The sequence below is a fragment of the Mustela lutreola genome, chromosome 4, assembly GCF_030435805.1.
Source record: "Mustela lutreola isolate mMusLut2 chromosome 4, mMusLut2.pri, whole genome shotgun sequence".
Lineage (NCBI taxonomy): Eukaryota > Metazoa > Chordata > Mammalia > Carnivora > Mustelidae > Mustela > Mustela lutreola.
Window position 1 is genome coordinate 56,832,105 of NC_081293.1, and position 16,989 is coordinate 56,849,093.

The following is a 16,989-nucleotide window of genomic DNA, read 5'->3' on the forward strand; positions in this document are numbered from 1 at the left end:
CAGCAGAGACTGATTTGCGTTAAGTCCTCAGTGCTGACGAGGAGATCTGGACCGCGCAGAACAGGATTCATGAAAATGATGCTTACAAGCTTTTCAGAACTCAGGGGAACCAGGATGGGAAAAGCCTTCAAGAAGAGGAAGTGTTTGGACAAGAACAAGCTTCTTGTTCTCCCATAACTGTCTGCTTGATTTGCTAGTGAATAGGATTGGATTCTAGTTCCAAAATTTGCTCTGTAAAATAATCTCACAGATTACTTTGTTGATAAGACTTCTAGAAACATCTGAAAAAAATAATTTTTTCCTGAGTTTAGAACAAGAGACCCCAGACAGCTTAACATGTTGATTATAGTTCTGCTTTAATAGGATAAGATTTGAAAATACATAGATATCCAGGGAGAAAAGTAAAGCAGTATGAATTATTGAGAACATACTGTGCTTTACTTTGGATGTTCCATTTCTAATTATAACAGCAATCCTACTTCTCAACGAACAATGTCCACCAGCTCTGCAAACACATCCAGTGGTAACATTAGAGTAATACACTTTACACTGGACTTGTCAAACGGCCGCTCTATAAATTCATCATGTGTTGCATCTGGGTTTCACATAAGAAAAGAGGCATATCTATAATTCACAACCAGAGTCAGGTTTCTGAAGACTTAGATATGAAATATTGCTTGTCAACTTGCTTCTCAAACTGAACTTTTAAAATAAGTATAATTTATTCTTTAAAGCAATTTTATAGACAAGAATGGTCCAGTTAATTTCATAATGACATTGGTTGAATATGATACAAAGGAAATACAGGTATTTTCCAGGACAATAGGATAAAGGAAGCTTTAAGAATTCATGAGAGAAAAAAGGTAATAAAACCTAAACTTCTTTTTCAGATGTTTTAAAGTTTCCATAAGACCTTTTGTTGTAAAATATTTAACTATGATACATAAAATATATTGAATGCACTGCCTGACATCAAGATGGAAACTCTTTTACACAATAAAATTCTCTTCTGGTCCATCTTGGACCAAGTCCTAGTTGTCTGATGGTGGATTTCTCTTCAGAGGCCGAACGTTGTAATAAAATACATTGTCTTCATCTACTGATTAGTATTCTTCTTCAGTTTCAATTAAGCCACTTCCAGATCCTGATCCAGAGCCAGAGCCAGAGCCAGAGCCAAACATAAAATAGTCCTCAAAAAGAGGGATGACATAATTGGAGTTCTGGGGTCTTATCATTCTGAAGTAAGAGAAAAATGAAAGGGAGAAAAAAAAAAGTAAAGTTTGAGACTTAAGGAATATAATCATAATAAATTTTTTAAGATAGAAAATTAATGCAGCCAGCTGGTTGCTCAAATTAAGTTAAAAGTTTCCCAGTTATTCAACACTTTGAAACAAAAAACAAAGCAGACCTTTCCACATGTTTGCCTATACTTGTACTTAACTCATTCTATTTATCAGCCAACATCTATGCATTGCAGACTCATAATAAACAATGCTACTTTTCTTACCACTAGCATAGTAATTCTGTACTTGGTAAATTTAAGGAGTCATTTATTTAAAAAAAAAAAAAAAGAAGAAGAAGAAGAAGCCTTTCCCATTTTCTTCCATTAAAGAAAGGACAAACAAGTGTAAGTTTGCTTAGATAGATGACATTTTTTCTAACATAAAATTTCTACAAAACTAATAATTCATAAAATATCAACAAAACTCATTCTTAAGAAATTCTCTAACTAGTTAAACATTATGTTTACCACCAATTAATTAATTTCCTTTCAAAAAGTAAGTGTATTCATTCAGCTGGGCTCAGTTTGGTGGTTAGAAGTCCACTCGGCACCAAAGACCAGAAGAATGGTGTTACCCCTCAGTGGTAGAACAAGGCAACTAAGCATCTGAGACAAAAATTAATATTATAGTCTATGGGTCATGTTTTCCATGAAAATAACAATCCACAGGCCATATAACAGATTGGAGCTTCATTCATGCGTGCATTCAGTAAATATTGAACATCCGATCCCTGTTCTAAGTGCCTAGTTAGGAATGGGGACTGACAGATGAGGTCCCTGCTCCAGAAATTTAGAACTTGTTGGGGAAGACAGACAATAAAAAATGAATAAATTAGGAAAACACGAGGCGGTACTAAATGCCTTGCGGAGAAGTGAAATAGACTAATGTACTAGAGGGTGACCAGCGGGTTAGTTACACTGTGAGGTCAGGGAAAAGGGATCAGAGCTGGAAACACAGATCGGTAGCGCCATATGCACGCCTGCACATGCACACGCACAGTGGAAGCCACAGAAGAGGATGAGGTCACCTAAACAAAACTGCAGATCGAGAAAGGGCCTTGGACAGAGTCAGGGCCACACCAACAACTTATTAAATACTGCACAGAGGAGAAAGAACAATCAGGGAAGCAGAAGAAAACTCAAGATAAGGTGGGGCCATGGAAGCCCAGAGAAGAACGCATTTCAAAGGGAGGAAAGAAGGGTTGGGGTGGGGGCGGTCAACTGTTTTTGAAGGTAATTAAGAAGCTGAGTCAGGAGAGGAGTAGAGAGTAAACAGTGGATAGGTTAAGCAGGAGTAACCTCGACCTTAGCAAGGACTCTGATTGCAAGGTGGGAACAGAAGTTCAAACAGAAGGGGGAGAGGAGCGGGGAGATAGGAAGCATCCCTTTCGATAAGTTTTCCTGTGCAGAGGAGCAGATGGCTGGAAGGGACGCAGAATCAAAGAACAGAGTTCACCGGACTGTACGAGATGCTAGAGAATGTCTGCACACCGACAGCAAGAAGATACTGGGCTCAGAGGAGTGACGGCAGAGCGGACGTCCTAGAGAAGTGAAGCCAGCTAGCGGATAGCGAGGAAACTCAGAGATGGGCGACAGTAAGGAAATACCTCGCTCTCTGGGCTAGAGGGGCAATGGAAGAAGGTGGTATTATCTGATCCCAGCATCTGGCAGGAGAGAAGCCATGGAGGAGGCAGCGGTAGGGCTTGAGAAGAAATATCCTGGTCTCCCCCTGCCTCCTCTGCTCCCCCATCTCCCTCCTGTGCCTTCCATTGGCCAAACTCAGCCACAGACCTGGGAGCCTAAGAAAGGCAGACAGTGGGATGAGCCCTCACTCCCCACCCAGTACAGAGCAAGAAGGGAAATGGAATGGACAGGAGGGCAAATGGGCCCAGGACTGATACAAGAGCAGAGACGGTTCATTCGTAAGCGTCAGGAGTGTGAGAGTAAGAAGGAAGCTTTCCTGGCTGGGGAAAGGGGAAGATCTAAGAGATTTAAGAAGAGAAGAAATGGTGCAAAACAGTTGTTTTGGAGAACTTGGGTTATTCCTCTAACATTTTAGATTTAAATGAATTACTATGGAAACCCCTGAGTTAAAACCAAGGAGGATGTTATAAAATCAGTTTCAGGCTTAATGCTGTGGGCTAAAAGCGGCAGCACAGGAGCAGGATGGCAGACTGGCATTTTGAGGGTGGTGATGACGTCATCTCTCAGGCAGTGAATGCCAGTGATGGAGAGAGTCACCGGGACCCTTCACCGGGACCCTCAGATGGATGATGGTCTTACCTGGCGTGGACTTGATGATCTACCCAGCTTCAAGGAGACTGACTTTCAACGGTTAATCTTTTAAATCTAAGGAATAAGCCTTCTACAAGAATCCTTTTCATAGTACAGTTTTGCTGCGTGTTATATAACTTTAATATTCATTGAAATAATTGATGCAAAGACAATTCCATTTTGGTTAGTTACAAATTCTTGTTGGATCTTTTTTGCAAGTTTAAAGCAGGTTTGAGTTGATCAAGAAGAGGTCTGGCTTGCTCTCGGACAAGTCATGGCCATTTATTCTTCCTTTCCCTAATTTCTTTTTCACTACTATCTAATCTCAGTACATTTTTATCGCCCCTCAAAGATCCCGCACGTGTACTCCCCTCTCTAGTCCTCTCTCTCCTCCAGCCCCCCAGGACCACTCATCTATCTCCCACCTTTATAGATTAGCCTATTCCAGACATGTCATGTTGACCGAATCATACAACATCTGCTTTCTTTCACGTTGCGTAATGTTTTCAGGACTCATTCATGTGATAGCATGTATCAGGAGTTTGTTCTCTCTTTGGGCCAAATAATAGTCCGCTTTATGGAAAAACTATGTTTTGTTTACCCATTCAGTTGACAGACTCCAATTGGGTTTCAATGGATACTGTGCTCTGCTTACATAAATAATGTTCACTCGTTTCCAGTACTTGCTGGTGAAAAGCACTCGATGTCTGTCTCTGCCCCCACAAAAAGACCTTACAAAAGTATAGATGAGGGGCGCCTGGGTGGCTCAGTGGGTTAAAGCTTCTGCCTTCAGCTCAGATCATGATCCCGGGGTCCTGGGATTGAGCCCCACATCGGGCTCACTGCTTGGCAGGGGACCTGCTTCCCCATCTCTCTCTCTGCCTGCTTCTCTGCCTACTTGTGATCTCTATCTATCAAATAAATAAATAAAATCTTTTTTAAAAAGTATAGATGAGGGCGCCTGGGTGGCTCAGTGGGTTAAGCCGCTGCCTTCGGCTCAGGTCATGATCTCAGAGTCCTGGGATCGAGTCCCGCATCGGGCTCTCTGCTCAGCGGGGAGCCTGCTTCCCTCTCTCTCTCTGTCTGCCTCTCCATCTACTTGTGATTTCTCTGTCAAATAAATAAATAAAATATTAAAAAAAAAAAAGTATAGATGAATCGTGCATTCTTGCGCATCTCAAATGCCAGTAAACACAGTACTGTTTTATTACGTACTATGCAGCGAGAGCCAAACCATCAAAGCAAGAGGCTGAAGAAAGACCTTCTGGACAACGCTCCCATCTCCAAGCCGAGATCTTAACAGATATGGGTGAAAGGAAAATAAGGGAAAGTTCACTTACGAAGAAGGGTCGGTCCTCAGAGGAAGGATTCCCTCGGATTCCCCTGGAAGCAGATTGAACGTGGGTCCCTTTTCTTCGATGCAGTTTGCAGAATTGCCATCAGGATTGCAGCGTACCCACTGGTACCTGGCTTTGCGCACAGGAAAACCTGCCCAAACAAGGAAGCTACATGGTTAATTCGTATCTCTTATACTGCTTCTAATCACCCTGTTCCTTTTTGATTCAGTTGATTCTAAATTTGGCAGAAGGTAAGGTGTGGGCCGGTTTTATGACCGTAAATATAACATGTGTACCTGCTGTGTGCCAGCCTTTTATACACATTGTCCTCACAACAACCCTGAAAAGTAGCCCAGAGTTTAAGGTTAGAATAGGGCTTTGGCAGGGGCACCTGGGTGGCTCAGTCAGTCAAGCATCTGGGATCAGGTCATGATCCCAGGATCCTGGGATCGAGCCTTGCATCGGGCTCACTGCTCAGCAGGGAGCCTGCTTTTCCCTCTCCCACCCCACCCCTCTACTTGTGTGCCTTCTCTGTCAAATAAATAAATAAATAAAATCTTTTAAAAAAATAATAATAATAGGCTTTGGCAAACAGCTGCCTGGAGTAAAGTCCGAGTTCTGCTACTGGTGAACTGTACTTTTCTAAAAAAAATAAAATAAAATAAAATAAGTAAATAAATCTTAAAAAGGGGCGGGGGCTGGGTGGCTCAGTGGATTAAGCCTCTGTCTTCGGCTCAGTCATGATCCCAGGGTCCTGGGATGGAGCTCCACATCTGGTTCTTTGCTCAGCAGGGAGTCTGCTCCCCCTCTGTCTGCCTGCCTCTCTGCCTCCTTGTGATCTCTCTCTCTATCCAATAAATAAATAAAATCTTAAAAAAAAAAAAAAAAAGCAGCATCAGCTCTCTGGAGACTGATATCGATTCTCCAGGGTAGATTATTAAATTTTTTTAAAGCAAGGAACACTATGCATTGTGGTAACATGTGTGTGTGTGTTTTTAAGACTGTATTTACATACATGCTTCCGTGCAAGTATCTTGAACCTCTGAACAAATACAGAACAAACAGCCTCCCTGAGGGAATTGGTAGGCAGAAGACAGTGGTACGTTACTGCATATCCTTTGAAGCTTTATTTATTTATTTTTGAGAGAGAGAGAAAGAGAAAGCGGGGGAATGAGTGGGGGAGGGGCAGAGGGAGACGCATACTCCCCGCTGGTCTGAAGGCCAGTCGTCCAAAATGGGTTAGTTCTGTCACTGCCTGGAGCCTGGAGGTAAGGTAGCAAGACAACATGCAATGTCTGCCCCTTACTGGCTGTGGATCCTTGACCAACTTACTTAACCTTCCTGTACCTCCGTAGATCGAATAATGAGATATAAACGCTAGGTTCTTAGAATAACACTTGGCACCAGGTTCGAGCTCTCGCATGCTAGTTTCTCTGATGAGGAGGAAGACCACAGTGACCAATCTCTGCTAGTGGACAGCTTATAGGGATCAAGAATTTAAATACTCATTCTACCATTTAGTACCTGATTCTCAATTTCTCATCGTTTAAAGATGAATAACAGAGCCCCAAAGAGTTCCAGTCCAAACGAGATAACAGTATGTAAAACATCTAGCACAAATCTTTAGGTATGGTATTTACTATGTTTTCGTTTTCTTTCTCCGTCTCTGATCCTTTCCCAAAACAGCCTAAGTCTGACATCTGGTCGCTACTTAGAAGCCCTGTTATTGTACATGGGGTAGAAACCCAACATCTCCAGCAGAGGGCGCCAGCTTCACACTCTGTGCCGGCCAGACCACGGGCTGTCCAACAGCATTAAGACCAACACACAGGTTATATTCAGTGTTCCAGCAGCCGTATTTTTAAAAGTAAAAAGGGACAAGCGAAATTAATGTCAACACATTTTACTCATCCAATGTATTCAGATATTGCTACTTAATATAAATATATTAAGCAATATAAAAGTTATTAATGAATATTTTACAGCTTTCTTTTCATGTAAGTCTCCAAATCTGGTGTCTATTTTGTACTTAACAGCACATGCCAGTTTGAACTTTTGCCACATTTCAAGTGTTCGGGGGATATTGTTCTGGACAGGGTAGGTCTCGGCATTCTCCTTTTACATGCAACTGGTGTGCACGCAACTGAGGTAATGTTTGCAGAGATAGGAAGTTACACAGAAAAGCAAAACTAAAACTTTAGGAGGAAGCATCTATTTTTTCACCCACATAACAAATACAACTTTAGCCAATTAGTGAAAACAAATTCTAAAATACAAAATCCACCCTCCCACCCCAGAATTCAGAATCTCAGTTTTTTGAAATTTATAGAGGGATTTCTTGGGGAGCCTGGCTTGCTTAGTGGGGGAGCATAAGACTCTTGATCTTAGGGTTGTAAGTTCAAGCTCCACGTCGGGTGTAGAGATGACTTAAAAATAAAATCTATTTTTTTTTAAAAAGGGGCTTCTTTTGGGGGAGTGATAGGAGACTGTGGTGATAGTTGCATATATCTATCAATATACATTAAAAAAATTGAGCTACACACTTTATTTTTTTAAGAATGTATTTATTTATTTGAGAGAGAGAGAGGGTGAGTGAGCGAGAGAGAGAGAGAGAGAGAGAGCGAGCACAAGCCAGAGGAAGAGACAGGAGAGAAGCAGACTCCCACTGAGCAAGGAGCAAGGTGCAGGACTTGATCCCAGGACTCTGGGATCATGACCTGAGCTGAAGGCAGATGCTTAACCGACTGAGCCACCCAGGTGGCCCTGAACTATACAATTTAAATGGATGAACCGTATGGTTTGTGAAGGCTATTTCAATGAAGCTGTTTAAAAACTTGTAGAAGTCTCCCCCTCCCCCCCCAAAAAAGTTTATCTAATCTGGGGCTGATCATTTTCAGTCAGCTCTAAAATAAAAAGCATGGTTACAGACACAAAGTTCCTGAGGTATCTACTGAAGAGTATTGGCAGGATGTGAATTCAACAGTGTCAGCCTCTGCTGTCATGGGACTACCTTGACTCTATCTTGCTTGGGAGCAATGTCTTATGATTACCGTAATTGAAAGAAAAAAGAAAAGAAAAGAAAAGGGAGAATGCTAGTGGACACAAAGGTTATCTTTCTCAAAAGCCCCACCTGCTGGATCTGCTGGTTAATTTTGTGGTGGATTCCAGGGAAAAGAGTGGTTTTATTTAGAATCCTTTCCCTCACCGTCCCCACCACGATACGCGTGTGCGCGCACGCACACACACACAGGCACACACATACATAATGTCACTAGTCCTGCTTTACCAAAATCCTTTCTAAGAATGAACATTACTCCTGTCATCCCTCTGCATCTTTCTTAAAAATTATTTTTACTTTTTATTTTATTAAAGTAGTCTCCATGGCCAACACTGGGCTTGAACTCACAACCATGAGATCGTAAGTCACGTGCTCTATGAACTAAGCCAGTCAAGTGCTCCTCTCTGCATTTTTTTATACGATTATATCAAAATTTCCCTAACATCATCACAATTTACCAATTTCCTGTTCTTAATGGAGATTTGCTACAGGTGTGTTACAGCAACTTAAGCGGAAAATGTCATGGGCGGGTTAAAAATAAAAGATCCTTGCTGGTCATTGTTTTGGTAACATTGAAACAGGCATCACATCACTAAGCTGGAGTTGCTTCCTATTGGACAATCAATTCCACAAGACACGTAAGGTTCCCCCAACCCTGCATGGTTTGATAAACTATAAACGTTCCAAGTTTACTTTCAATTTCTCTCTAACCCTCAATTCAGTGGTAAACTTTATAGCAAGTCTACCATAGTCAAAGCAAGGGTTTTTGTTTTAAATAAAGAAAATCTCAAAGTCATAAGTTCAAGTCTCATAAGGGGCCCCTGGGTGGCTTGGTCATTAAGTGTCTGCCTTTAGCTCAGGTCATGGTCCCAGGGTCCTGAGATGGTGTCCCACATGAGGCTCCCTGCTCAGTAGGAAGCCTACTTCCCCCTCTCCCACTCCCCCTGCTTGTGGTCTCTCACTATCTCTCTGTCAAATAAATAAAATCTTTTAAAAAAGATGTTCGAGTCCCATGTTGGGTGTAACAATTACTTAAAAATAAAATCCTTAAAGGGGCGCCTGGGTGGCTCAGTGGGTGAAGTGTTGACTCTTGATCTCAGCTCAGGTCTTGATCTCAGGGTCATGAGTTCAAGCCCCTTGTTGGTCTCCACACTCAGCATGGAGCCTACTTAAGGAAAAAATATTTAAAGAGGGAGGGAGGGAGGAAGAAAGGAAGGAAGAAAGAAAATCTCTAATCTACCTAGAAGACGGCCAAGCTGCAACAGAAAGTTAACTCTGACCCTGAAACCAGATGACCACTTCTAGCATTAACTAGTTGTAACCGGCCTAAAGCAAGTCTCAAATATTTCTCAAGAGGTTGATCTAAAGAGCAAATGAGATGGTGAATGCAAGATCAATTGCATTCCAACACCAAGGGCACTTCTCCTTTGGAAATACCCTCGTTTTTCAGTTCATTCACTCTATCCTTTTTGGTTCCTTTTCCAACAAAGAGCTAAACCTACCAGGTAATGACATAAATGCTAGTACTTTATACGTTTTCATAAGTTTCTTCACTTTCTGATGAATACCTACTACATAAGTAAAGTTTTTGCTGTTTAAAAGATTTTATTTATTTATTTGAGAAAGAGAGAGAGAGCACGAGCTGGGGCAGAGGGAGGGGGGAAGGAGACTTCCCTCTGAGCAGGGAGCCAGATGTGGGGTTTGATCCCAGGTCCCCGAGGATCATGTCCTGAGCCACTCAGGTGCCCAGGAATGTTTCTGTTTCAATTCCAGTTTTACCTACTGAATCTTAGCAGAGAATGTGATATTTGGGGGAAATCTCGACTATATAAAGACTGACTTAGCTCTGGCAGAGGTGGACCCCCCCCCCCCCCACTAATCACTCGAGTTTGTGCTACAGATGTAGACCTTGCTACTCAGGATCTTGTCAGAACACATTAGGGAATTATTTCATAAAGCTCCAAATTTTTCCTAGAAGACCCAAGACTGTTTCTTAAAATCAATATTGCTTTATGCTTTAAAAATGACAGATTATAAAAAATTTTTTAAATACATAATTAGTAGAAAAGTTTCAGCAACATTATTTGCAGTTATTTTCTTCAATAATTGAGTAACAAGAAAAAAATTATTTTATAAGTTTCCAATATATATAATGAATATATCTGAGATTATCTGTACGATTTCATTTCCACCAGAAGTAAAAATGGGACAACTAGAAGTCACTTCAAAGAAACAAATCCAGGACATGAGTGTCACTTAAGTCACTATTTCTTGCACAAATTGGGAAAATTTAAAGAATTTTCTCCTGTAAATTCTCCCGTCTGTTTATCAGGCCATGACCTTCTGCCTTATTTAGACATGATCCCATTATTTACCAAAAGAAAAAAAACTGTATTCTTCTTAAAAACTGGTCGTTTCTGTTGTCTTCGTCATAAGGATATTAAGTTGTTTCAGTCTGACTAAACAACCCTAAATGATAAGGAAATCTAACAAGAAATTTCCAAATGTAATATCTCTGGGCAACAGCACAAATACTAAAATTCACTGGTCTCTTTTTAAACCAAGAGGGTTTGTACTATGTCTAACCATAATTGAATTTTCACTAAGAACTCAATTTAAAAAAAGAAAAAATACACAAATCTACTCTGATTTTTAAAATATATCACTTTCCACTGTTAAAATAATTATGACACTACCATAATATGTTAAAACTTGGGACTGATATAAGCCCTAGGGAGAGGTAGATACTCTCTCAATGGTTCATCTTCTCCTGTATTCCTTTCTGGAGTTTTTTAAAAACTTTTTTCATTTAAGATTCAATTTAACTAACCTACGTATATTATTAAGTTTCAGAGGTCGAGTTTAGCGACTCATCAGTTGACCTTCCTTGAGGTTTTAGAAGTTTATAAACTATACTTTTTTTTTTTTTAAGATTTTATTTATTTATTTATTTATTAGAGAGATGGAGAGAGAACACAAGTAGGCAGAGCAGCAGGCAAAGGGAGAGGGAGAAGCAGGCTCTCCACGGAGCAGGGATCTCGATGTGGGGCTCGATCCCAGGACTCTGGGATCATGACCTGAGGTGAAGGCAGCTACTTAACCGACTGAGCCACCCAGGCGCCCCAAACTATACCTCTTCATCCAAAAATAAAAGAGTACGTTTGGAGCATGGTGAGAGTTTACGAGGCCACACCTGTCTCAGGGTGTCATTTTTCTTAACTAAACTCACATTAAAGAGTTCAGCATCCCCTCTCCATCCCTTCTCTTTGCCTCCTTGCCTATGAAATAATACATTCTGTACCTTAAAGTGAATATAATCATTTGTGTGGACCCCGGGGCTTGCAAAGATAGAGGGGGAGGGGGACGAGATCCCCCGGTCTTACCTTGAACTGAAGAATCCAAAACCAGGAGGAGGGCAAGAGCCAGGACGAGCCTACTGCCAAAGAGGAGCGGCTGCATGGCGACCGGCTAGCGTCAGCTCTGCTGCCTGCACGCTGACCTCACGGTGAGGAAATGCAGCAGGGTGCACTCTGTCCCTTTTAGAAAAAGTTCCAAAACCTCAAACCCTGCCCAGAACCCACGTCATGATTTCCTGAACAAATAGAGATCCACATCAAAACCCAGCAAGATAAAAAAAAAAAAAAAAAAAAAAAAAAGAAGATGAAGAAGAAGACAGCAAAAGTACTATTCATACCCGTTATGAAACTTCACTGGACTCTCCCGGGTCTGCTTTTTCGAAAGTTTTGTTGTTTGCCACTTGCCTGTGGGTAATTTTTTCCCACTAAAGCAGCAGAATCAGCATTCGGTATAGTCTGTTTTTTCCTTTCTTCAATGAACCACCTCAACACCAGGTGGTTAACCAGAGAGTGTGGACTGCCCTGGGGGCGAAGGGGGGCGGGGAGCTGGGGGAGGGTGGGGGCTGCCTTTCCGTCCCTGAGGACCTTCCACGTAAAATACCCCTTCATCAGGGGTAGCCTAGCTCACTGAGTCATGCTCCAGAAGTGAGGGTTCAAAGCGGAGTTGTCCTCTAGGAGGAAGTGGCCTCCGATTGCAGAGAGCCGGCGTCCTCTCCGCGGACCCGCCGCTTGCCCTGGGACCGCGGGGCCTCCCCTCTACCTCCCGAACCTGGGGGAGGACTTCCCGTTGGCAAGAACTGGCTCAGACAGAGAAATGATGTCGCGTTCCTCTGCTCCTTCCCACCAAGTATCTCTCACGATGAGAGAGCCGTTCCACGTACACTTCTCCTCCGTTCCCCCGGTAAGATTGTTCACCTTGGTTTGGGCGCTCCCTGGCCTTGGAGGAGCCGGGGAATCAGAAACAAGCCGAGCGGTCCTCTCGGCGGGCTGCGGGAGCTCAGAAAACCCACCCGGGTCACAGCCCCGGGTCCCAGGTCCTGGGCAGCGCGCCGAGACCTCCGAAGGACGGTGGGACACCCGGTGCAGACAGTAAACACCAGCGGTTATCATGTGTTCTGGCCCTGGGGGCGCACACTGTTTCCTTCTATTCAAGGCTCAGCCACTCTCCATCTCAAGGCCTCTCCCTCCAGCCCCCCTTTCCCTTCGCACCCTCAGGACTCTCCAGTCCTCTGAGGCGAGGGAGGAGTTTCCCTTCTCTTGTCTTCAGCTTCCTGCTGATTCCTTTACCATTTCCTGCTGAGGACAGGCCTCCGAATCTAATCGCTGGGGAGCTGTGGTGCAGAGTCCCGGAGGGTCATGAAGAAAGGCCCTCTTGACCGTCCTCAGAACCAGCTGTGAGTGCGTCCAGGGACTCCCGTTCTGCTGTGAGGAACCCCCCAAGTCACAACCCCACTGGGTTCCCCACTATGAATATTGGTGTCAGCTTGAAATAATAGCCCTCATCCTCCGTCCCTTTTAACCCTATCACCAATTTAAAACCCTGGCACCATCAGGGTTTTATAAAACCAATAATAGCTTGATTTCTTGATTTCTTAATACCCCATCAGTAGCTTCAGTAAAGTCCTGCAAAGCCTCAGGACCACTCAGAGCTCCCTATGGTGATTCTTTTTTTTTTTTTTTTTTTTAAGATTTTATTTATTTATTCGACAGAGAGAGATCACAAGTAGGCAGAGAGGCAGGCAGAGAGAGAGAGAGGAGGAAGCAGGCCTCCTGCTGAGCAGAGGACCCTGCGATCATGACCTGAGCCGAAGGCAGAGGCTTTAACCCACTGAGCCACCCAGGCGCCCCGCTATGGTGATTCTTTAAAAAAATAAATAAATGAATGGTTTGGGGTTCTCAAACATCCCTTCTTCTCCCATTATTCTGACCACCAGCAGTTTCCCTCACTTCGAAGGCAGAGATGCCGACCATTCTCATTCTGACGATGGTGAGGGAAATCAAGGAAAGAGTGCCCGTGAAAGCTCACCACTGCGTTCCTGGTGCTCCTCTGGGCTGGGTCCCTACCATCTTCTTGCCCAAAGTTGCCTCCATTGACCAAGGACGATCCTTATTGGTCCACAAACCTTACCCTCTACAACAAATAAGACTGTAATCCATAATTTTAAAAGACCAGTTCTGTTCTGGATTTAATCCTTCATTTACCAGGCAACGTGAAATGCACCTACTTTACTTGGCACTCAACTAATTTGTCCATGAAATGGGCCTCTTTATTCCTTAACAGTAACCCTGGAACAGCACACACACCAGGAACGCATCTAAAAAAGCCATCAATTTGCCCACCTCCTCCCCTCTTCATGCAAACGTGGCTTTTCACTAGCTATTGGTTTTGGGGTGGTCTTTTTAAAAGAAGATTTTTTTTTAAGATTTTATTTATTTATTTGACAGAGAGAAAGAGAGATCACAAGTGAGGCAGAGAGAGAGGGGGAAGCAGGCTCCCCACTGAGCAGAGAGCCTGATTCGGGGCTCAATCCCAGGACCCTGAGATCATGACCTGAGCGGAAAGGCAGAGGCTTAACCCACTGAGCCACACAGGCACCCCTAAAAGCAGATCCTTTTAGAGCACTTGAAAGTCTCTGCATCACAACTCAGCAAAATACTTGTTAAGACGTTGGGATAACTTGAGGTTGTCAGAAGGGATACTGAGGGCAGCCCAAAACTGCTTGGAGGGATGGCTCCCAGACTCATTTCTCTTCTCTTCTCTTTTCTTTCTTTCTTTCTTTTTTTTAAAGCTCTAAGTTAAAAAGTCTGCCACTCAGCAGCCTCTAGGACCTCCTGGGCTCCTCAGTGAGATGGTCTTGACTCTGAACTGGGCACTACACTAAAAAAAACCAACAGCACACAGACCCTGTTCCAAATCTATGTCTCTAGAGTCTTAAAACTGACCCTAGCATAAAGATTTGATTTCTAGCATGGGAAGAGACCTTAGGAATCACCTCCTTCACCCAACCAGATGGGAAAAGTGCAAGTCCAGAAAGGCACACAACTTGCTGGTCACACAGCTGGTGATTGGCAAAAGCAGGTGTAGAACTCAGGGTGCCTCATGCAAACTCAATGACAGGTGAAGACTAAGATTTGTAAATCATCAGTAGTCTTCCTTCTAGTCTTTTTCTTTCTTTCTCTCTTGTTTTTTTTTGAGGTACTACTGAAGTACGTCTGTTTGGAATGAGAAAATGACTGTGGTTTGCTTCTAAATAATCCAGTTTCAGGAGGGCCATGAGAGAGGGATAGCAGTTGATCGCTGAAGGTGAGCAATGAGAAAATCACTAGTCTCTCTACTTTAATATATTTTTTTAGAATTTTCATAACAAAATGCTTTTAAAAAAATCAGCCTTAAAACATATATCTTTGGGGGACGCCTGGGTGGCTCAGTTGGTTGGACGACTGCCTTCGGCTCAGGTCATGATCCCGGAGTCCCGGGATCGAGTCCCACATCGGGCTCCCAGCTACATGGGGAGTCTGCTTCTCCCTCTGGCCTTCTCCTCGCTCATTCTCTCTCTCACTGTCTCTCTCTCTCAAATAAATAAATAAAATCTTTAAAATATATATGTATATATATATATCTTTGGGTGCCTGGGTGGCTCAGTGGGTTAAGCCGCTGCCTTTGGCTCAGATCATGATCTCAGGGTCCTGGGATCGAGTCCCACATCAGGCTCTCTGCTCAGCAGGGAGCCTGCTTCCTCCTCTCTCTCTCTCTCTGCCTGCCTCTCTGCCTACTTGTGATCTCTCTCTGTCAAATAAATAAAATCTTTAAAAAAAACAAAACAAAAAAAAAAAAATATATATATATATATATCTTTATCCGGCGCCTAGGTAGCTCAGTCGGTTAAGGGTCTGCCTTTGGCTCAGGTCATGATCCCACATCGGGCTCCAGCTCAGTGGGGAGTCGGCTTCTCCCTCTCCCTCTGCCCGCTGCTCTCCCTGCTTGTGATCTCTCTCTCTCCCCCTGACAAATAAATAAAATCTTTATAAAAACAAAAAAATAAAAAATGAAAAGTGACCACTTTATTCATGGATACCAGGAAACTTCGAGTTTCCCGTTCTTTCAGTTCTGCTCATTCCACCTCTGGCCCTGTCATGGACAGGGAGTCTTGTGGTCACTAAGTCTCAGTCCCAAGGGAGCAGCGACTACTGTGTTCTTAATCCTCTCACAGGGTGTCAGTGGATGGGTGCCTGCAGGGTGGTGCCCTGAGAGAGGGCACAGGCTCCCGGGCATCTCCCTGCTGGGCTCCTTCCCTAGTTCTTCCCTTCTTATCACTAAAGCCACACACCCAGTGTACTAGAGCCGGTCCCTCCTTGTTGAAGAACTCCAGGGTGCTAATCCAGAAGCTTCCTCAGGTGTTGCTAAGTATCTAAAAGTTTGCTGACTTCCGGGTTTTCATCTTGGACTGGAAAAGGGGGAGGCACAGAGCTCCCGCATCAGAGTTCAGGTCTATAATTTGACAAGAAAAACAAGGGGCAGCGGGTATAGAGGAAATCCCTGTACCTTCTGCGAAATTTTGCTGGGAACCTAAAACTGCTCTAAAAAATAAATTCCATTTATATTTTAGAAAGGCATAAAAGGACTCATCAGATGCTACCTAAAAGTGCTCTAAAAAATAAATTCTATTTCAAAAGGCATAAAAGAATTTCTCAGATGCTACCTCCATTCAAAAATGACATTCCAATTCTAAACAATATAGGGCTTGAAAGAACCAAAAGTTGCAACAAAAGAGCCATATGTAGATACTATTAATAACAAATAGCAGGGGCGCCTGGGTGGCTCAGTCAGTTAAGTATCTGCCTTCGGCTCAGGTCATGATCCTGGGATCCTGGGATCAAGCCCCACATCCAGCTCCCTGCTCACAGGAGGCCTGCTTCTCCCTTTCCCACTCCCTCTCTCACTGCATCTCTGTCAAATAAATAAGTAAATAAAATCTTTGATAAATAAATAAATAACTGGGAACAGTGGGATGTGTTACTTCTCTTGGAAATATTTTCACAGGGATCAAAAATATTGGAAACAAATCTTTTAGGGAAAATTTCAAACGTAAGAGAACAGGAATATACATGCAGGTTAGGGGGAACTGAGTCTTTTGAAAATGATCAAGAAAGGACATCCTTATTTGACTTATCTTTTTCCCAAGACATGCAATCTATCAATACTATTCTAAGTTATTTTTGTATCTCTTCAGTAAATTTTATCTTCTAATTAAAAATTAATACATGCTTACCATGGAAAAGCAGGCCGCTGGGGAGTAGCAATGGGGGAGGGACTCAAAAGAAAGGACAAATCTCTTGTCACCTTCCATCCACAGATCACCACTGTCACATCCCGCCTTTGGTAATTCAAAGTGGTACACACCACTAGAACGCAGGGTTCCCTCTCATTTTCCCTTATTGCCATTATTTTACACCCTGCTCTATGGGACTACCTAGCCCCATAGGTGTCCCCCAAACTAATTTAATCATCAGTTCCCACCAATCCCATAAGGCATTCATCAGTTTACCACCTCAAGGCTCTGAGCTTCCTCTGCAGAGAAGCCAAGTTCCCCAACCCAGTGACAATATATCCTACGCTTCACCGCCCAACCTCACTCCTCCTCCCTCAAACACACACACTGAAATTCCAGCCACATACCTGCA

General features: G+C 43.1%; 1 protein-coding gene across 1 annotated transcript; it reads right to left on the bottom strand.

The window, feature by feature from the left end:
- Positions 1 to 339: 339 nt before the first annotated feature.
- On the bottom strand, positions 340 to 11,820 carry SRGN (serglycin). The gene is given in 4 exon segments (XM_059170072.1): positions 340 to 1,236; positions 4,897 to 5,044; positions 11,335 to 11,487; positions 11,646 to 11,820. Coding segments are annotated over 3 exon segments (471 nt in total). The 5' UTR covers positions 11,411 to 11,487; positions 11,646 to 11,820; the 3' UTR covers positions 340 to 989.
- Between the last annotated feature and the right edge of the window lie 5,169 nt (positions 11,821 to 16,989).